We start from the raw sequence: 22,455 nt of genomic DNA, 5'->3' as shown, positions 1-22,455 counted from the left end.
ACATCCTTCAATGCATTACTGGAAGGCACTCAGATGCTGTGGTGATGAGCATGGCGTAAGAACTTATACAGAATAGAATACCCAATTGTCTATTATCTATTTATTACTTTTATTTTATTTAATTCGGGGGCTATTATATTTGCACATTCAGACTCTGCATTATACATTGTGATTATTTAGCCCTAGTCAGTGGAATCTTTCTGTTCCTGTTAGAGAGAAATGAAGTAAGTTGTTTACTTGAAAGAATGAGAGTCATTGTTAAAAGGTACATGATAAGAGTACTTTATGCATGTAACCTGCGTCACAAAGAGAAGATGGCTAGATCTGCAACAATGCCCTCGGATTTACTTAAAACATGACCAGACTTACTCCTGTATTAGAAAAAAGCCCAAGGCTTGTTAAGCACATAATTGGTCAGTGAATGATCTACTACAGGTTTCAGAGTAGCAGCTGTGTTAGTCTGTATCTGCAAAAAGAACAGGAGTACTTGTGGCACCTTACAGACTAACAAATTTATTTGAAAATAAGCTTTCGTGGGCTACAGCCCACTTCATCGGCTGCATAGAATGGAACATATAGTAATATATATATATATATATATACACACACACACACATACAGATAAGTTGGATAACTTCTCCTAATAGCATCGCTGTTCAATAGGAAATAAAGCAACTCTGATGTATCATGCCTTCCATCCAAGGATCTCAAAGTGCAAAAAGCTTTACAACTAACCAAATTTCATTGGCAAAGGCAGGAACTGACCCCAAACTCTCAGATCCCCCTATATTTACCATTAGTCCATACTTCCACCACAGAATAAACAATAAGTGACATTAGAACATCTGCCCTGCTGAAGATGAGTTAATCCCAAAACATATGAGTAGTTGCCAACTCTAAGCTTACATAGAAAGATATCTCCCAATGTTTTACTGAATTGTGCTAAAAATGTACATTAAAAACAGAAGGGAAGGAAATTTACCTTTTTCTGGCAGATGGCTTTCCAGAAGCCCAATCGCCATCGCATGAGCTTGGAGCTGGTCATTCACATCTTTCAGAAGAGTGAGAAGTGGAGAAGATTTCATATATTTGGCTTTATCATCGTCTACACAAATAAATATAAAAATGTAACTGTGAAAAATAACTGTCTCTTACAGTGTGTGCATGAGGCAAATAAGAAACTCATATCCTGGAATAAAACAATTTACTGGTGCAGTGAAGGTAATATTTTGAGAAACCCATTTAATTGTTTGCCCAAATCTAAGTGCTGGTTACTAAAGAGATTTTAATATAACTTGAAAAGAGAGTTCTCTTCTCCGCAGTGTTTGTTATGAATAAAATGGGTAAAATAAATACCTCTCATTTTCCATAGCTCCTGCTTGGAGTGCTTAGAAAATACTCCTGGCAATTTTATGAAGCTTTTTATTAAAGGCACTCTGTTTGTCAATGATACAGTTTGATTGATGAAAAGAGAAAATAAATTTGATTTAAAACATTTTAAATATATTAAAAATGATTTTCTATAAGAGGACCAAATTCTGTTTCCTATCATATTAATGGGAGTTTTGATTAATTAAGGAATTCAAAATTTAGCTTCATGTGTTTATGTAACTGTTGTCTACACCATGGCTACTGTGTGGATATAGGGAAGCATCATACAAAGGTCACAGGATACTCGTTTGATACAAAATGATGTAGCATGGATGGAATTATATCAAAGGAAGTGACTCTTAGGGGGCTATATTATTCAGATCTACTGATTTAACAGTAGTCTACTGTGTAAAGGACTTACCACACAGAAGAGGTGACCTGAACTGGGGATTCAGGAGAATAATCCTTGATGCCAACAACTGTTCAGTTTGCTTCAGTATCTTGACATCTATGAGGCCAACATACATGTGTTAGTGAAATTCTCAAAAAAGAATTGTAGAGATGCTCATACTTGCTTTACATAATTAGTTCTTCTCTTATTCCATAATCGAGCTATAATTTTTCTATTTATAATCTAGGGTCACTTTATTAGTAACTAGTTTTAAGATGGCCAAAGCTTGATTTGTTCACTGGGTTCTCTCATTTGGGAAGGTTAAAGATACAGGAGTGGGTCAGAGTCTATCAAGAGGATGGGGTGTCATATCCTTGAGTGGAGCTCTGATGATTGATGGATCTTGAGCCACTCCTGGAAAGTACATAAGGTTCCTGACAGGGCTGACATGAGTGCACTGGGGCCAGTTTGGCTGAATGGTACACTCCAAATTCTTATTTGTTAGCTGAATCTGCATATGCTGCTGCACTCAGGGGCCTTTGTGCCTTTCAATTGTTTCCAATCTCTTATCCTATTTACTTATATTCCAGACTGTAGGTGACACAGAGAAAAGGACTTTATATCATCTGGACCATTTATCTGTACTTATGAGATTATGCTAACTCCTATTGCCTGCAGTTGATGAATGAATACAAATGACTGGATCTTCCCTAAAGAGGGAACAAGGAGAAGACAGGAAAGACTTAGTGTATTGCCTAGTGGTCCCTGGAACCATAGGCAATTGGTCTTGAATGATTCATTCCCCCGATCCTAATGAATGAACTCTGCTCATTGTTCCAAGGAAGGCGAAACCCTGGTATCCCTCAAGTCCCTGTTGACTTCTTCTATGGCAAGTGCAAAGGGAACCTTTCTAAAATTTGGTGATTCAGTTCAACTCTATGGAGGTGAGTGAACCACACCCTGGTTAAATATTTAATTTATTTGTTTCATAGATACTTCTGGCATCCAAGCAACTGTGCATTCTCACACCTAAATCTTAAGTCATGAAGATTCTGCCAGTTATCTCCAAGAGCAGAAAATTGATCACCCCTGGGTAGAAAACCCCATATGTATCTTTCAATCTAAACTCTGTTTAGTTTTTAATTTCCAAGAATTCCCATGTGTTTTCCACTTACTGCCTAGCTGAGAGACTGGCATCTCTTCAGATGATCACGTAACATCTTACTCATCCTGTAATGTACTTGTGATCTGCATGTTTATTTCATTACAAAAGCATCAATAACACCCAGAATGCACATTACTTGCAACGAGGAGTTATGGATCAGCTACATTTTCTATTGAAAAATCCGACCTACTCTCTGCCAACAGAGATAGAACCTGGTCTTCTGCCTGGCTGGGTTTCTCTTTGGCCAATAAGGATGTAGCTGCAGATAGTGGAGGGCTGTTTTCTTGCTGCTTCTCTTTTTTCTTCTCTGCCTGCTCTAGCCTTCCTCTCAGTTTCTCCAGGTCTTGGTGAAAACCCGTTTGCAGGAAGACCTCAGTTTCATTGTGTTCTCTCATCATTTTCTAACAAGAATTGTGAGAAAAATGTAAATGTTTGTAAAAGGGTGAGATCTCTGGGAAATACAATCTCATGCTCCGTAAGACTCTCCCATAGGACACTACCCTGGTATAAGGCTTCAGGATCTCTCTAAGTATGTTAGAAACTCCCTCTGTATAGTATGCATCAGTTGCTATAAGACATATTACATCTGCGCCTCAAAACCATCATACTATCACTCTGCATATGGATGAATTTCACAATCAGTGCATATTTACTTATGGACAATTACCAACTACTGTAATCCACTTATTTTCTGCAAATTTCATTCATCCATACATGGTAATCATAAAATTATCTATCTATGGCATTTCTGGAGCATCCATCATCATCATTTCTCAGGGATATAGAACTTTCTAAAAACATAAGTATCTAAGAACTCCCTATGGGGGATTTCCACTGGATATGTCATCATACTGCAAAATGCATATTTTGGGACTACGGCATACATCCTTCATCCAGCTCCTCAGCTCTCCATGATCCAGCTGATCCTGCAGATTCCCTCTTTCATCTAATATTTGGCATTGGTGAGATTCTTCCAGCTGCAGCTGCTTTGCTTGGAAAATCTCCCAGATAACGTTCCCTTTAAGTATTTTATCTTCATTTTCAAATGTGGATTTTTTAATCTGCAGGGAAGAACGTTTTTTGTCAAACACCTATGTTTCTTCCTGTAAAAATTTTACCACTGATGACCACAATACTTCTGCTTATTGGCAGTTAAGATAGTTTTCCTCTAGATTTCTTAAACTATGAAATACCTGCCCCTAACCTTAAACTGGAGTTTATAATTCAAGCATTAACTGACTGTATGATGATGTAATGGAGCCACTGTGACATCCAAATCTGTATCATGTTGTTTGGGACAGATACGGGGGGATTCTGAGCTAATTCATTACCATTATGTCATGAGGATGGTTGATAGAGCTCTATTCAAACACATCTGGCTTGGCCCTTTGTTTCTGAGCCAGTTTCCAAAAAGTGTGGCCTCTACACAGGTTGATTGTGTAGGAGGCCCGCCCTTTCCCGAATGTTTTAGGCTATGGGGCAGAACTTAGAAGCACTGTATACAATCAGGGCCAATAAAAGGCAGGGAGTGAGCAAGTGTGAAGCAGCACTAGTTAGAGTGAGAATGGTTGTTACTAGAGATGGGACAACCAATGACAGAAAACCCGTGTGTTTCCCTTCAAGGGAGAATGAGGTGCCAGGGAGCAGCAAGGCCTGAACTTTTCTTCCCACATGTCAATGTCTCTGTTCTCTAGTGGTAGAAGTCAGACCTGTGTACATGGCCAGGACAAGGCACATGCACCACTGAAGTCCTATTCTGAGGGTAGATGTGCAGCTAGTTATTATAAGCATGGCTCACTTCCCAGAGCAGTAAGTGGGGGTATGGAAGAAAGGAGGCAGTAAGCATCATCATGACCCACTGTAGCCTGAACAGTTGAGGGCTTGCCACAAGTATCTGAACTTCAGCATCACAAGCTTGAAGTCTCTGTTACCAAATGATCAGACTGAATTAAGCCCAAAGGGGACATATAAAAACAACAACATAGTATACAGTATAACCTACATTATATAGGCTGCAGTTGTTGCTTAGGTATCATTACACTCCTGAACATGCATGTGGTGCAATCAATTCAGTTTGAAAAGATACAGAATTTGCTGTTTTTCTACCTGTAGTGGATCAAGATTGCTTGAAGTATTCTCCTTAGTTCTTTTATCGCCCATGAAGATTTTGAGCTGTTCTTTCAGCCCCCTTATTTTCTGCTTTCTGAATTCCTGTAGATCATTGGCTGTGAAGTCAGCTTCATCCACAGGCTGCAGAGTATACATACAGAAAGGCAAAAAAGAGAAAAACAGGAATTTTATTCACAGAAAGAATGTTGTTATTATATAACAGTAACAAAGATAATTGCTTAGCTTCTTTCATCTAGGGATCTCAATGTGCTCTGTTAAAATAAATTAATGCATACTTACAATATCCCTGTAAGTTGTCTGCAATGTTGTTGTAGCCTTGTTGGTCCCAGGATATTAGAGAGACAAGATGGCTGAGGTAATATTTTTTTATAAGTTGGTCCAACGAAAGATTCACTTCATCTACCTTGTCTCTATAATATTTCTACAAGATATTATAATGCCATTCTACAGATATATTAAAGGAGGCACAGAGAGGCGGGGTATGGATCAGTGTTCATGTTGTGCTCCCTGTCAGTACCTGGCCTGAGTCAGGGAAGCTAATGATCCAACCACCGGACCAAATTCAGTGATGAATCCTGGTCACGTGCCACTTGAAGCATGCTGCGCATGTGCTAAGAAGAAGAGGCACAGACAGATGAAGTGACTTGCAAGAGACCACGCAGGAACTCAGTGGCAACACTGGGTCTAGAACCTAGGAACTCCGACCACCCGTTCCTGACTCTAAAACTGAACATAAGCCTCTCAACAGTTTTGGTTATTTGAAGCCCAGTGCAACAAAATTGATACTGATCCATTTAGATTGTTGTTCTCACAAGTTGAAAGTTTTAAACAGAGCCATGGCTCAATATAAAGCTGTACAAAACAGATCTGCACAAACAATTGTGCTCATTTCAAATTATCGCGTGCACTCTATTGTTAAGTGCCAAGATGTTACTAAGAACTTTGCATGGGCTGTTAAGAAAAATGTTGGAAGCAAACAGAACTTGAGAGTGGATATTTTGGTTATCATTAGATAATTTATTTTCAATTTTACCTTGTCCAAAGAGTGGTCTTTCAGGCATTGGGTTATTTCCAAAAACTGTTTCTCTCTCAGTTGTAATAATCTGGCAGCTTGTTTCAGCTCCAGCCCTGAAAGCTTGTATTCTATGTTATCTTTCAATAGATGTATGATGTCCCTCATATCATCATCAACCAATGACCCCTGAAACACAATAGGCCCATGTGTTACATGGATACAGCCACCCACCATTACCTCAAATATTCCACAACACCCATAACATGGAACATAAGTAAAACACCCTGCTCCTTTTATTGGTCATTTTAGTTTCTAGAAGCCAGCTCACTGAGAACTTACAGAAAGATATAGGAACTGCAGGATCTTCCAAAATTCTATCTAGCACAATAGGAATCAGATAATAATACTTACCACTTATATGGCACCTTCTATCCATAGATCTCTAAATGTTTAACAAAGGTGAGAAAGCATTATTGTCTCCATTTCTTAGATGGGCTAACTGAGGTGGAGGCCTGCATTTGCATAAGTGGTTTCTAATTGTGGATACCTCCATTTTTGGGTGTCAACCTTAGAAACCTAGGTTGAGATTTTCAAAGGAGCCTGACGTAAATCTACACATAAATAAATTATTAAGTAAAAATAAAGGAGGTAGGAGCTTAACTCCCATTGAGACTCATTTGACAGTCCCAGCCTTAGGGGCTAGTTTTCAGAAGTGTTTAGCATGCACAACTCCAGGTAAAGACAACAGCTGTGATCGCTCAGCACTTCTCAAAATTAGAACTTTCCTAAGTTTACCTGAGAGGCTACTACCTCCTCCACATTCAGGTCTCTCCTGATGACCCCCCAGCTGCCATAGTGCCTCTGAGAAGTGTGATGTTCACAGCTTACACACAGAAAAATTAGACACAAACAAACCCTCATGCTGGAAGGTTGCAACGTAACACTACTTTATTTCTTAGAATTCAGAACATACAAGACCCAAAACCAGAGAGAGACAAAGCAGGCTACTCCCTTAAACAGAGAGGCACAGCTCACCCCATCTTATTCTAGGCTATTTGTCTACAAGCTGATTCAGACAATCCAGATCACAAGGCTTCCCTTAAAACTCCCTATCCTGCTGTTAGGATAAAAAAATTCCTCACACTTAAAATGATAGCTTCTTATTTTTCACACAGTTTTCAATACACCTTGGGAAGTCTGTTGATGCCAATGATGAGCTTAATGAGTAATCTGAGACTAGTTTACACATCATATATATATTTGTTAACATAACTGTATATATGTTGTGCCCCTTCCCGCATCCTCTGTTTGTTTGTTTAGGCTGTGAGCTTAGTGGGATAGGGATCATGTATTCCCTTATGTTTGGAAACACCTGCACACTGTTGGGCTTGCCAGATATAAATAACAACAACTAGGGGTAAAATTTTCAAAAGTGCCCATATGATTTAGGAGCCTAAGTCCCACTTTCAAAAGTGATTTAGGCACTTTGGAGCCTACATCACATTTCATTTCTATGGGATTTAGGCTCTCAAATCACTTTTGAAAATGTTACCTCTTAGGCATCTCAAATTGGGTACCCAGAATTAGAAGCCACACTTGAAACTCTGGCCCAAAGTGACTTGCTCATGGGCACGTTAGAGCACGTTAGGGCTGAGAACAGACCGGAGATATCTTGAGTCCCAAACCAACATCATATACAGTGAACCATACTACTTTTCAGAAGATTTCAGGTACAGTTTGGCATGTGTAAATTGTTACAGAAATGACTATATGATATCCCGTAATCTGGAGCCGCACATTTTTATGAAAGGAAACAATCCTTGAAAAAAATCATACAACTCCTAAAACATAAACACATGCAATATAACAACAAAAAAGGGCTTTACATCTATGACAAACTCGCACAGGTTTCTTTCTTCAGTCTGTGTCCAAAAGTCTGCCTTTTGGAATCTGCATCTGTCTTGTAGCACTATTACTGTTTGCCGCAAGTGTCTCTGAGATAGGATAAAATATGCCACATGCTCAATATGATTTGGTAACTCCTGTCTTTCAGCCTCCTGGATCACTTGCATTTCCTTGGCTTGCACCTAGGAAGAAAACATTGCAAACTCTTTAAGACTGGGTTCCCTGTAAATTACTGAGTGCTCTGAAGTATTCAAATTCTGCTGGCAAAAGTTTGAACATAGCAGTCACAGAAAAAAATAAATTAACTGTACTGAAGGACAAGGGAATCTATACAGTTAAAAGCCCTGCAGAATTCACTCTTACTACATATAGAAACCTGATGGAGCTGGATAATCCTTGTTACCATTTTTGTGTGTGGATAATACATGAATCAAATGTTTGCAAACCACAGACAATGTTACATTTGATACAATGGTCAGATACATGTGCTTTCCCATTATTTTAAAGCAGCATAAACAGAGAGAGATTAACAGAGAGATTAACACAATAGCAATTGTACCTTTTCTTCTGTCTGGGTTTGAAGCTCCAGTCTGAACTGTGTCTGCATATTCCTCAGTTCAGTCTCTGACTCTTCCTTTACACCAATAAGTAAGTCCCCTTCTTTGTGGTGCTTCTGGAGAAAAGCCACAGCTCTCTCCACTTGCTGCTTCTCAGTAATCTGGGCCACCTCTTGGGCCACAGATTCTCCTGTAGCTCTATAGTGTAAAGTGTTCAGAATCCTTAACACACCTTCTGGACAGGTCTGTCTCTTAAGAGAGAAAACATAGTGATATGGAAAAATAAATGTTATTTGGCTGCTACATTCGAGATTTTGTTTCCAGCATTGAGTTGTGTAACTCATGAGGCAGAGTACATTATACTGTAACCCCCCTCTGTGGACATGCACATTCTATCCCACGCTTTCTGACTGAAGAGGATCAGGGTGCAGAATATGTTTTGTGAATTTATGTGTGCACAGTAAGCATGCACAGTGGGTAGATGAACTCCTAAATATGGAATAAGCATAGATGTAAATGGCACTACAAAAGGAGGCGAGGAGTAGCTCAAACTTTGCACATGCCTGGCAAATCACGCCCCAGACATGCCTGGCTTTAGAAGGAGGGAAGATGGTTTTGTGGTTAAGGCATGGGAATCAGGATTATCTGGGTTAGAACTGAGTTCTGCTAAAGACTATGTGTGGGTCACTTAATTTCTCAGTGCCACCGTTTTCTACCTGTAAAATGGGGATAGATACTTCCTGTCTCTCTTTTCTGTCTTGTTTATTTCAGATAAACTCTCCAAGACAAGGACTATTTTTTACTTTGTGTATACATGGTGGGTAGCACTATGGAGACACAAGGTACTACTGTTTTACAATTACATTATAATGAATAAAAATACTATCACTTTTATCACCAAGTAACTGTCTTAGAATTCTCCCAGGAAACTCCTGCTGCCTCTAACTGGCTACTGGCAACAAGACGTGATTGTCTCGGGTGCAGATATGAACCAGAGACAGGAAGCATACTGAGGAAAATCTGTGTGGAGAGATCTGGGAAGTTGGGGAAAACTTTTAAAGGCACAAATGGCTATTAGGCACCAAGCTCCCAGTGAACAGCAGAGAGCTGGGTACTTAAGTCCTATTTGTAACTTTGAAAATGGCACCTGTTGTGCTTAGCTTGTGCCAACAATGTGGCTGTGAGGTGCAGCGAGCTTTATCCTTTTGTAGCTGAATTCTAGCCGATTCAAGTCTCCTTTATATTTTCGAACTTTGACTGGAAAAGGTCTGAATCTGAATGAGCCGAAGCATGTTCATGTAGCACTTTATATTCTCAAGGTATCGTGCAGACCTTAGCAAATTGGCATTAACTTCCCATGTGAGGATAGTGAAGTGGAGGAATAATCAATGGGATATACCTGAAGTTCATTATAGAGATCCAATATTCTATAGAGACACACTTGTTTCATAACTTCTAGCTTCACTATTTTGACTGCTGAAGCTTGTAATATTTGAGTTGCTGAGTCTGTAGCTAGTTCTGCTTCCAAATACTGTGTTTCCTATTGAGTAAAAGAGACTAAGATGCTGAGAGCTTTCAATGTAAAAAACATAGAAGTTCATTCCACAACCAGATTATCTTGTGGATGGATTTACCTCACTGTACCACCAATATATCAAATACTTTCCACAAATTGTTGTCTGTGACGGGGTTAATTTTTGGATCAGAAATAAAATTACTGTTTGGCAAAACTAAAGGCTGAGAATTCAAATCATGTTTTTCTGACACATGCAGTCAAGACCAGAACCTGCTTTTTTACAGAGAAAAGAACAAACTAGTAAAGTGACAGCTTACTGACAGTTATGTAAATAAGACTCTTGAACTCACATCTTGCTTTTTAGTGACATCGTATCTGATGTGGGAATCTGTGATTTGCAAATCAGCACCAAGCAGTGATAAATGATGTAGAATTTCAGCTAGAGAACGTAAGTGGTCTTTGGGTGTTACTAGATTCCAGCTGAGCCCTGACTGCTTTATTTCTTTCCAATGCTTCTGATAGAGAGCTTGTTCAGCACACTGGTGGCATTCAGCTAACTCCTTCAGAAATGTGTCCCAGTCGCTGGCCACATCCATTTCTTTATGGCTCTTCATTCCCTGAAACTACAGAGATACTTCTGCTTCAGCTTAAGACCACATAAATGAAAATAATCAATTAAACACTAGCCAAGATTTTTAAATATATGCGCCACATGTTAACTCCATATAAAAAAAAGGGCCTGAAGTTCAGGACCCAGGGGCTCATATTGAAAATCAGGCCACTTAAGTAGATGTCTATCTATAGATATAGAAGCCTAATTTTAGATCCTAAATTTTTAAAAACATTGGCCTCCATGTTTTGCATTGAAATGGCCAGAGCTTCAGGTTCCCATGTGCTATGGGAGATATTCTACCTCTGTCATGTGATGTGAAAAAAATGAAAGCCACTCAGAAAGGAAATAAGAAAACTCTCATTTCTCATACTCTGAATGAAAACTTCGAGCTTACTCAGCACCAGTCTCACCCAATTTTCTTTATATTCTTCCTTTTCCTTATCTTTGGCTGATTCATAAAAGTAGCAGATCATGTTTATTTCTTCCGTCATTAAGGACAGCTCTAAATGCACCAATTCACTGGCATGCTTTTCTAAAAATAACCTGCCAAAACACCAGAAATAAATTAAGCACAACAAGAAATTATCAGACATTTATATGCAGCCTTTATCATGAAGGATCCTAAAGCACTTTGCAAGCTGATACACATTCTATATGGGGGACAAGTGTCGTCTACCAATAGGATGGATTGCAGTGACTGTTCAAGTTCAAACAGCATCACCACATAACACTTCAGGACGAAACACAAATAATACCCTTCACCAATTAAAACCACAAGGAGGATTTAAAAAAGAAGAATTAGTATTTCTCACCTTGTCAGAATTTCTTGCTGTACGTGGGATCCCCCTGGTAAGAAAAAAGAGGGCAGCACAGGTGACAGTGTGGCACTTGGAGCAATTTCCTGGCTTTCTGCAGTCCTGAATGCCTCAGACTGAGCTGTAGATGCCTTTAAGGTGCTTCTTGAGGAGTATCCTTCAGGAAAAACCAAAAAGAAGTAAAGGACCTTTACATTTATTTCTGAATTCCGGGCTCTTTTCAGCACTTTCAAGCTCCCTTTCACAATTCTTTCTACTAAATATTTTGAAAATATTAATATCTGTCACTCTGCAATACTCTGTCCTAATCCAGTAACAGTCTGGGACAGAAGATAACCTATCTAGATTTGTTCACTTATCTGGTTATCTGCTCATTCTAGTTTTACCACTCAGAAGAAACATTTGTAAACAAGTCATTTTACAGAATACAAGTAACTTTGTAGCAAGAGAAAATGTACTATATACCTGTCACTAAATCCTGCAAGGTTCACAAACCTGGATGTAAAAGTTCCTGAAGCCTTTATTGCTTTTTCAATCAGGAAAGCAAATCTTGTTTGGAACACGTGCCTTTATCTAATTGTATATAAATAAGCTTCAACAGCATGTACTAGCGAACACTAGTCCCAACATTTGATATAAGGCTCATTCAATCTAATTTTCATTGTAGTGAAGGTGACACAATCATGAATGATTAATTGCATATGAAGAAGAACTGGAAGGGCACCAGTCAACTGATGTTGAGCTACAGACAGATGAATAAAGAGGTAGCTGATGTGACAGATGCAGATCGAGTACCACCTGGATCGATCTCTAGCTAAGTCCTTTAGGATGGTCTGGCTGGATGTTCACTATATGTCTATGGTCTTGATCTGCAAAGATGCTACATCTCTTTGGAATTTGCCTTAATGATGACGACAATTGTGAGATAGATGTTGCAAGATAACACATTAGGTTATTATAAGGGAATGGAATTTGTGAGTCCATGCTTATCTATTCTGACTCTCTTTCTTGGCAATTCTTAGCACTCTATGCAAGCTGATCCCTCCTCTTCTTACCCTGCAAACATTATGTGACAGTTTTCTCATCCATGCTGGAAATAGTCAAGCAATGTTAGCTGAAATATCGCTACAGAAATGGGAATCAATGCTGGCTCAAGAAAGAAGAGGCCATTTGATTCTTCTTGTATTAACTATTTTAGTGCAGCCTTGGTATGTATATAATCACCAATTCTTTCAAAAGTGCTGACAAATCTTAAGGCTTTTGTGGCTGCTTCCACATTTTAACTGAAATTTTCAGTGTGTTCCAAAGAAACTGATGAGTGATAGAGAGTGAAAGGAACTAGATGCTGTAGCTGCCATCATTTAGGCCCTGATTCACCAAATTACTTAAGTACATGCTTAAATTTAAGCCTGTGAGCAACTGCATTCCTATGAACATGTTTCTCTCCTATTGACTTCAATAGGATTTAAGCACATATAAGGTCCTTAATCAGTAATTCATTACTAGTTACTTCAGTATTCATAAAACAGCTATACCTTTCCAGTAAAAGAATGACACAGCACTAGATCTGATTATATTGAAGATATCACACGGAAGAGAAGACCTTTGAAAAACTAATCATTCAAATCCCAACCTGATCTTAGCAGACATTGTGGCTGATAGGAATTAAGAAGAAAATATACTTGTTACAGGTCTAAAAAAAGAGGAAAAAATCTTTACATTTTAATTTGATCATTCATATTGAGAGACTGGTAAGGAAGTTGAATTATGAGAAAGGGGAATAATAAAATAGAGGAAAGAAACAGTTATTAAATTGCTTTGGAAATTCCACTATGTTTTTCTCCCTCGGTTTGCAGAGGGACATATTCTATATAGACTAAATGTTTGCATCCTGAAATGTATCCAACATTTTGACAGCTTGTATATTTCAGCTCTGTTTGTCAGTAAACAGCAGTTAGAACTTTTATGTAACTACAAGTCTGGTTACATCACAATTTACAGTTTGAATGCTCACATGAGGGAAAGTAAAAGCTTTGCCATTGATTTCTGTGGTTGCACAAGGCTTTTTACTGCCAAGCTGAGGGTAGGGCCTACATTCTGCAGCAGCCTCTAGTTATACCACAGAATGAATAGAGGTGGAATGGAGATAGATGCACAAAGATTACATCTTTCAAGATTTCCCAGGATTGAAACCTTCTAGTTAGGGAAAGAAGACCAGATCTCAAAGATATTTAGTCATCTAACTCCCACTGATTTAAAAGATCTTGTATAGTCCAGTAACTAAACCAATCCTCAGGCCTGAGTAAAGATGCAAGAAATCAAGTACTCTGTCTGTCACCATGCTCCTAATCTTGTTCTCTTGCAAAAATGTGGAAGAGGAAACTGCCATCCCCCAGAAGTTAATACAATCTACTGTACATAATGATGAATTCTCAGCATATACATTATTCTCCTCAGAAATCTGCAGTTTCACCTTCCTTTATCAGTAGAGACTGAAAATGTCTAAGATTTAGACCTTATTTTTTCCTTTGAATTTTAACTGACGGTGTTTTGATTCTGACTGTCTGGCCTATAGCAAGAACATCATTCTGATGAAAACTGACTTTTTGCTTCTGGAAACTTCCAGAAGGATGGGGGATTGCGAGAGAGAATGTACACACAATGCACTTCAATTTTTGAATAGTCTAATAAAAGATTATCTGAATTTTACAAACTTTTATAAATTTTTATGGTTGCAAAGACAGGCTCTGATCCTGGAAATAGTTGACACAAATGCTTCATTTTACACATCTGAGCAGAACCTTTGACTCATGGGGCTCCTCAAAAGTATAAAATTAAGCACATGCTTAACTTCCTGCTGCAGATTGGAGCTTCAGTTTGTAGCACACCAGAACTTATTCACTCTGGCAACAGTTTCTGAGTTGGAATAAAATGAAATTATTGACTGTACCTTTACTTGATTGAAGAATCAGTGTCTCAAGTGACCTATCACGCCTTTTGTTTTCCTCCAGTGTCTGAACCAGAGACTTTAACAATGGAATCAGTTTTCGATGGATGACTGCCCATGTGCCGTGGGGGACACCAGCAATACCATAAAATCTGGTCCCTTGGTAGTTTTCAAAGCACTGTGATGTCCCAGAGAGAAGAGCCTGAAATAGCACAGATCAGACAATGACAAACACACTTGCTGTTCGCATGTGAGTCATTAATACCACTGGAAATGCAGCCTGTCACTCTTAATATTTCCACACAATCCTTGTACATGCAAATCATTTTATAACAGGACTAGGAGGTGTGCACTGAACTACAAGCTTGCCTAATCACAAACAGTTTAAAAGCTTTGGGGGCTCCTAATGTGTGTCTGGTCGGGTGGTAATGGGCCCACAGCTCCCATCTCTTTAAACTGTCCACGTTCCTGAAGCTAGTGTAAAGGGTTTAAAGACAAAAAAATTAAATTTCATTTCATGTGTTTAATGTCCCCAGTTTATGTGGGATGCATTTGCAAGTGCCATATACATGGTCAAACTCTCCCTCTCCAACACTGCAGTATAATAACCTTATTTCATTTAGAGTAATAAGCTGGAGTTCAGCTATAGATATATATGACAGACTCATGGGGAGTGAAAAGAAGCTGAGATGTAAGGGGAAGGGGAACTTCAGGAGACCAAACAGCATAAGGCATTTTGAAATAAGGGAAAGAAAAGAGGGGAGGTGTTCAGACATGACCACCCTGATAACTCCAGTGATCATTTTTTTAACTGAAGTAGCCTAAAATAGATAGACTATGTAAACTGGCCACTCAAAAGGACAGAGAGCCTGAACCAAACCCCTTGAAAGCAGTCAAAAGACTTCAACTGATGTCAACAGGGTTTGGTTCAGGATCTAAATTTTTCTGGACATAGCCCTTAATTAAAACATTACAGATACCAAGGGTGGAATTTTCAAAAACACCTCTGTGATTTAGGAGCACAAGTTCCATTTAAAGTCATTGGGATTTGTAAAAAGAAAAGGAGTACTTGTGGCACCTTAGAGACTAACCAATTTATTTGAGCATGAGCTTTCGTGAGCTACAGCTCACTTCATCGGATGCATACTGTGGAAACAGCAGAAGACATTATATACACAGAGACCATGAAACAATACCTCCTCCCACCCCACTCTCCTGCTGGTAATAGCTTATCTAAAGTGATCATCAAGTTGGGCCATTTCCAGCACAAATCCAGGTTTTCTCACCCTCCGCTCCCCGCCCCCCCACACACAAACTCACTCTCCTGCTGGTAATAGCCCATCCAAAGTGACCACTCCCTTTAAAATGTGTATGATAATCAAGGTGGGCCATTTCCAGCACAAATCCAGGTTTTCTAACCCCCCCACCCCCCTCCAAAAACCACACACACAAACTCACTCTCCTGCTGGTAATAGCTTATCCAAAGTGACCACTCTCCTCACAATGTGTATGAAAATCAAGGTGGGCCATTTCCAGCACAAATACAGGTTTTCTCACCCCCCCACCCCCTTTTTTGTGTGTGTGTTTTTTTGAAAAGAGGGGGTGAGGGGGTGAGAGGGTGAGAAAACCTGTATTTGTGCTGGAAATGGCCCACCTTGATTTTCATACACATTGTGAGGAGAGTGGTCACTTTGGATAAGCTATTACCAGCAGGAGAGTGAGTTTGTGTGTGTGGTTTTTGGAGGGGGGTGGGGGGGGGTGAGAAAACCTGGATTTGTGCTGGAAATGGCCCACCTTGATTATCATACACATTTTAAAGAGAGTGGTCACTTTGGATGGGCTATTACCAGCAGGAGAGTGAGTTTGTGTGTGTGTGGGGGGGAGCAGAGGGTGAGAAAACCTGGATTTGTGCTGGAAATGGCCCACCTTGATTATCATACACATTTTAAAGAGAGTGGTCACTTTGGATGGGCTATTACCAGCAGCAGAGTGAGTTTGTGTGGGGGGGGGGGGAGCGGAGGGTGAGAAAACCTGGATTTGTGCTGGAAACGGCCCAACTTGATGATCACTTTAGATAAGCTATTACCAGCAGGAGAGTGGGGTGGGAGGAGGTATTGTTTCATGGTCTCTGTGTATATAATGTCTTCTGCAGTTTCCACAGTATGCATCCGATGAAGTGAGCTGTAGCTCACAAAAGCTCATGCTCAAATAAATTGGTTAGTCTCTAAGGTGCCACAAGTCCTCCTTTTCTTTTTTGCGAATACAGACTAACACGGCTGTTACTCTGAAATTGGGATTTGCGTTTCTAAGTCATGCAGGGTACATCTAGACTTGCAGTAAAACACCTGCAGCTGGCCCATGTCAACTGACTCAGGCTTGCGAGGCTTGGGTTGCAGGGCTATAAAACTACAGTGTAAACATCTGGGCTCGGTATGGAGCCAGGGCTCTGGGACCATCCCACCTCCTGGGTTCCTAGCAGGCACTGTCTCGCTTTATGGGAGTACCTTTAGGAGGAGGATGTTCACCTGTTATAAATGTACATCCACACTGACACTGCACATCAGTCTAACACTGCTGCCAAAATATTACATTTTTAATTGAATTTTTATTTAGTGTACAAGTTTCAAAGTCCATGATAAAATAGTTTTTAAACTAATTCTTGCAACTCTCAAATAGGGTGATTTCTTTTTCTGGGTGTCTGATTCCATGCTAAGATTTTACTCTAAGAACATACCAACAGCCTGTTGTTGCTGGAAAAATTGAGTAATATATAACATTATCTCAAACCTTCAGGTGAAGTCAGTACCTTTGCCTGCAGAGCCTGGATGTCCAACAAGTCCCTGAGATACTCCAGTCTGCTGTATGCAGACTCCACACTGACCTGTTGTTTCATTATATGTTCCTGAAATTCAGCAACATGATGTAGTATGACCTAAAAAAATGGTATGAAATATTAGCAAATGAGCAAGCAAGCTGCCTAAATTAAGGATTGCATTTTTCTTATGATTAAAATAGAACTTTATCTATAAAGCTTGTGTGACTCTATCGAGGATAATGCACTCAGTTCTCGTCATCTCATCACCAAAGCTATCCAGACAAGTGCAGAGTTCAGGGAATAGTAACAAAAATGATTAAGGGGCCTCAAGGGACTAATTTAAAAGAAAAACTGAAATAAATAAATATGGCAGCTGGGCCAAGCTGTGACATGGAACATTGGTAAAAGCGTGTAAGAATCTGAAAGGTGTAAACATCAAGGAGGTTTGTTTTGGACAGAATAAGTCGGAGTAACTGAGTAAAATTAAAAGGAAAAGCTTCCACACAATGAAATCTGATATGTGTTGGATGAAGGCCTGACCAACACACACACACAAGAATGGCCATACTGGGTCAGACCAAAGGTCCATCTAGCCCAGTATCCTGTCTTCCAACAGTGGCCATTGCCAGATGCCCCAGAGGGAATGAACAGGTAATCATCAAGTGATCCATTCTCTGTCGTTCATTCCCAGCTTCACGCAAACATAGGCTAGGGACACCATCCCTACCCATCCTGGCTAAGTCACAACTCAATAAAAAGAAAAAAAGAGTCCTATTTATTTAACTAGTCACTTGACTGGTCTATGGATAGTGGTTGAAGCTTCATCTCTACATACATGTAACATATGACTGGGAAAGCTTTTGAGAATCAGTCCCCAGGAGATGATCTTTCATGATCTAATTGGTCTTTTCCAACTCTAATATCTATAATGCCATGTAACAGGTTTCATGTTTTTTTAAACTGCTAACATGAAGAGGTTCTGTACCAGTCAGAAACATAACACAAAACATCGCATTTGACAATTCCTCTTTCTAACTCCTAATTTCAGTCTGGCCAGTTTGACTCCTAACTAGCACTGTTTCACAATCAAACTGGATTTTCTATCTCAAAGGATAAGAACTGGTAACAGCATCATGCTATATTTTTCTATACAGGTTTAAAATTGATTATCTGAGCAGTAGCTGTATAGGGTGACTGACTTTTGTTTAATATCATTCTGCTCACTTTCTTCTTCAGCCTGGTCTGTGGATAAGGGAGGAGAAGGTCCTATATGAGATGGGAGGTTCTTTGGGAGTTAAAACTGGCTTAATCATAGTTTCATATTTTAAAATGTGCTTCAAAGGGAAACCGTAGTTTCCTATAGAATAAGGTTAATGATATTTACCTCAACCTGTGACCTCACCTTTCTGGGCTTGAATCTGGGTGCTGTCTCTGTGTTAAAGTTCTTGCTCCTTTGCCATGCTTTCTCCTTCATCTGCCTTTGTAATAGGCCTTCCTCCAGCTGCATCTTTTTAATAAATTGAACCATTTTTTCCAGTGCCTTCCTGATCACCAGTATGACTTGAACTTCTTGCTCTTTTTCATCTCTCTCGGCTGTAGGTACAGAATGTTAGCAATTACTCTCAGCTTGGAAACTGAGTCTTAATGAGTGGTTATAGAGGGGAAGCCACTGAATTTCTGAGACAGATGAAGGGCATGGATTAAATGCCCTAACAGGAATTTTCAATTTCTGATTCTGTTGATTCTGTGGCATGCTGCACAAAAATGATTTATCTGTCAAGTCTGTTCACCCGCTATTTCCTCTTTCAATTTTTAGGACACCCACGAGAACTTGCTATAGATTTATTCAGAGTGTGAGTTCTACCAATCACAGTGCAGTAAAAAAACAAAACAAAAAAAACCCCAACCTCAATGAGTCTGACATACAGAGCCATTGCAGAACAGTGTGGGATTTCTGGGGCAATTGGCAGGATTTTGCATGGGATTTTGAGATTCCAATAGAACTGAAGAGACACTATTCAGGTCTGCAGTGAGATTTCTCAAGATGAGTGAAAAATCACCCCTGTGCAGACCGTCAGCACAAAGTCTACGTGTAAGCGGGAGAATGGTCCTGCTATTGTGGGGAACTTTCCTGGCTTCTGCACTACCCCGGTGGAATCGGATAGTGAAAGGATCTGAGTCCTTGCTCCAGAGCCCTTTACTCAGATGCCTGCCTGCCCTTGAGAACTCCCTTTTCACTCTCCCATGCGGCAGAGTCCTCATAACCCCGATAAGGCAGGGCCCAGGACTCTGGGAGACAAAACCCCCAGTCTTGTCGTGGTCACTTAGGACAGGGGCAAGGGTGTCCCCACTCCGGGGTGCTCGCTCCACACCGGCCACTTCCTCAGCCCAGTGAGCCCGACGTTCAGTTCAAACTAAATACAATTGATTAAATAGCAAAGACTGGTATGAAAAATAAGGGAGAGGAATGGGAAAGGTTCGAGGAAACCAGGCACGGGGGAACGGCCAACAGCCGTCTCTAGGAAGCTCACCGTCTGTTCCTCACACATCCCAGGCCTCCCCACCAGGCCCTGGCTGTGCTGCGGTGATACCACGGGTCAGACACCTTCTCTGGCAGAGGCCACATGCCCTCAGGCGCTAGGTGACAGGGACTTTCCCCCCAGTGTCGCCCCTCCCGCTTCGGGGCGACGACCCCCTCCGAGTCCGGCCTGCGGGACATCTTGCCTGGTGCCGTCTCCCGGCGTGGGGCCGGCTGCCCAGGATCCCCCTCGCCCGCCCCAGCTGTTCACCGCACCCAGCCCTGGGGTGACTGGCTGCCCGGCCGGCGTCCACCCCCCCCCCCGGCTCTGGCCCCGCAGCTCGCCGCTGTCGCCCAGCCCCGGCTCACCGTCCCGCTCCAGTTCCCCAGCTCTGCCTCCAGCTCCCACTCGGCCTTCTCCGGCCCCCTCTCCCCTTAGCTCTGCTCTCAGCATCCCTCACACGGAGGACGGGACCCCAAGCCTCACAGGCCTGCCTGACCTGTCCATTGGGCTGACCTGGAGTGCTGGCCTCTCCCCAGTGGCCCTGCGGACTGTCAGTCTCAGGATCTTGATTTCTCATTGGCCCTTCCCCTTTCTTTGGTATTGAGAAAGGACCAACAAAAAAAAAAACCTCACTCAGTTCAGTAAGGGCCCCACATATGCATCACTTCAATCCCATTTCAGCTCTATTTTGAGTGGTTAAGCGGGACTTAAGTATTGTACCAGCCTTGCTCCAGTCCTCTGCACAGGGGTGATTTTCACACAGTGTGTACAAAAGGGCCTCACTTTCTTCACGTGAAAGCCTCTGCTTCCTACCTTTAGATAACAAAGGTAGTTCAGAGCCCAATAGGCTGCTCAGATCCCTGGCAGTTCTTCTTTGAGCTTCCTGAAGAGAGGATTCCTCAAGGAAGTGACAGGTTTCCTCAATGTCTTTTAATTTATCCTTGTGCCTTATCTGTAAGAAGCAGGACAGAAAATATGAAATAAAATTACAGCCTCACCAGATGTTCCCATTATCACTGATGTTATCTTCTGTGACAGAGAAGCTTTAAAAATTCCACCTGTTCCAAAAAGTTTTTATAAAGCTACAGATAACAGGAATAACTGTGATGGCCATGTTGTGAATACATAGTTAGAAAGAATAAGGCTTTTATCTATACTTTCTTTTCCTCCTAACCTCCTCCCTTAGCTAACAGAGCATGCACTGTCTGTCCTAACATCTATCATCTCATTCCCCCTCTGTCTGTTCTTCCTTTCCCCAGTCCCTTTCTCTTTCTCTGATTGCATTTTGATTGACTGAGCCAAAACTCACTGAAGTTATTGGGAATCTTTCCATTTATTTCAGTGAGCCTTAAAACATCCATTCTGAGTTTTTACTGGAGATTACTCTGTTACTGAGAGGCAACACCTACTAAAACAATAGCAACTGCAGGAGTGGGCTTGTCTACACTGCGGATTTTTGCACAGGTATAACACACTAATGTAGCTGCACCAGTGAAACACCAAGTATAGATAATGTATTGGTGTAAAAAATGACTTGGACTGACAATTTGACTTGGACTGACAACTAGCACAGCACCAGGGTACATTGATGGAAAAATTCAAATGTAGATGAGCCCACACAAAGCATACGCGTTGAGTCAAAAAGAGAAGCAACTATACTTCTAAACATCAGCTTGAAAATTTGGCACTCAGTGGATTCCCTTAAGCACTTGAGAAAAAAAATATCCACTGAAGAATTAGCTGAAGCCAGTTACAAAGAGGATCCACTGCACCTTCTGTGCCTTTCCTTCCTTTACAGCATCAAGGACATCAAGAAACACAAAGTTAAGCTCTTTAAGAAGCTCTTCTTCCCTTTCTCTTTGGCGGTGCCAATACATTTGTCTTGAATTTATCTCCTTTTCCAGAATGCTCAGCTGAAAAACAACACCAAAAGCAGCAGCTCAGGTTTTCAGGGTTCTGAAGGAAGGTCGGAAACCTCTGTATCGTGTGTGATTCTCTGTGCCAGTGAGGAAACCCTTGTTCCACGATTTCTACAAATTCTCCAGCCTGACAGTATCGGCACTTTCTTTGCATTAGAGAGATGAATACTTTGCAATAGGAAGTTTGTGCAGGTGTACAGCTTTCACTTTAGAAGTTTATGCTTCAAAGCTGTAATGAAGGTAGCATGAATTTCAATAGGGGACGTGACAAAGTAGATGGAGAAAGAGGGGTGACAAAGAAATGAGAAAAATAAAGTGCAGAGGAAGGGAAAACAGTGGGATATTGGGAGGGTAGGTGGGAGCAACAATTAATTTATTTCTGATCATTTTCAAGTATCAAGTGTTATAAAACATGTAAATTAACTTTTATTGAACTGTGGGAAAATATAAACTGGGAAACAGACTTTACAGTTTCCTGCTCCAGAACTTAATACTACCTGCCACAGAATAGATCCCTAAGATGTCACAGAAGTCTGTCTACCCTGATAACACCTATTCAAAAATGAAGATATTAAAACTAGGAGGCCTCCAATACCCTCTTTAGAGAACTATCTGCCCTCACCCCCAAATGCCACTCAGTGCCCCCAAATCACATAAAACCATCCCAAACCCACTCTCAGAAATGTTTGGTAACCAAATCCCTTGTAAATAGGTAACAAACGTCTAAAAAACCCCTAAATTCCAGTTATGGCTGGATTTCCTTCTATACTAATT

General features: G+C 40.6%; 1 protein-coding gene across 1 annotated transcript; it reads right to left on the bottom strand.

Annotated features, from left to right (window-relative positions):
• Positions 1-186: 186 nt before the first annotated feature.
• On the bottom strand, positions 187-20,174 carry LOC311511236 (uncharacterized protein; the record flags this gene model as incomplete). The annotated part of the gene is made up of 17 exons (XM_084611651.1): positions 20,128-20,174; positions 18,643-18,833; positions 17,232-17,357; positions 14,429-14,627; positions 11,476-11,635; positions 11,074-11,206; positions 10,401-10,673; positions 9,934-10,074; positions 8,537-8,785; positions 7,959-8,159; positions 6,091-6,258; positions 5,034-5,177; positions 3,812-3,988; positions 3,118-3,328; positions 1,793-1,879; positions 983-1,105; positions 187-206 (listed from the first exon to the last, which is right to left on the bottom strand). The coding sequence occupies exons 2-17, from the start codon at positions 18,766-18,768 to the stop codon at positions 187-189; spliced, it is 2,538 nt and encodes an 845-aa protein (XP_084467777.1). The 5' UTR covers positions 18,769-18,833; positions 20,128-20,174.
• Between the last annotated feature and the right edge of the window lie 2,281 nt (positions 20,175-22,455).

The sequence above is a fragment of the Lepidochelys olivacea genome, assembly GCF_965140295.1.
Source record: "Lepidochelys olivacea isolate rLepOli2 genome assembly, chromosome: 22".
Taxonomy (NCBI): Eukaryota; Metazoa; Chordata; order Testudines; family Cheloniidae; genus Lepidochelys; species Lepidochelys olivacea.
Note: the sequence above shows the minus strand (reverse complement) of the source record. Positions and strands in the feature narration are given on the sequence as shown.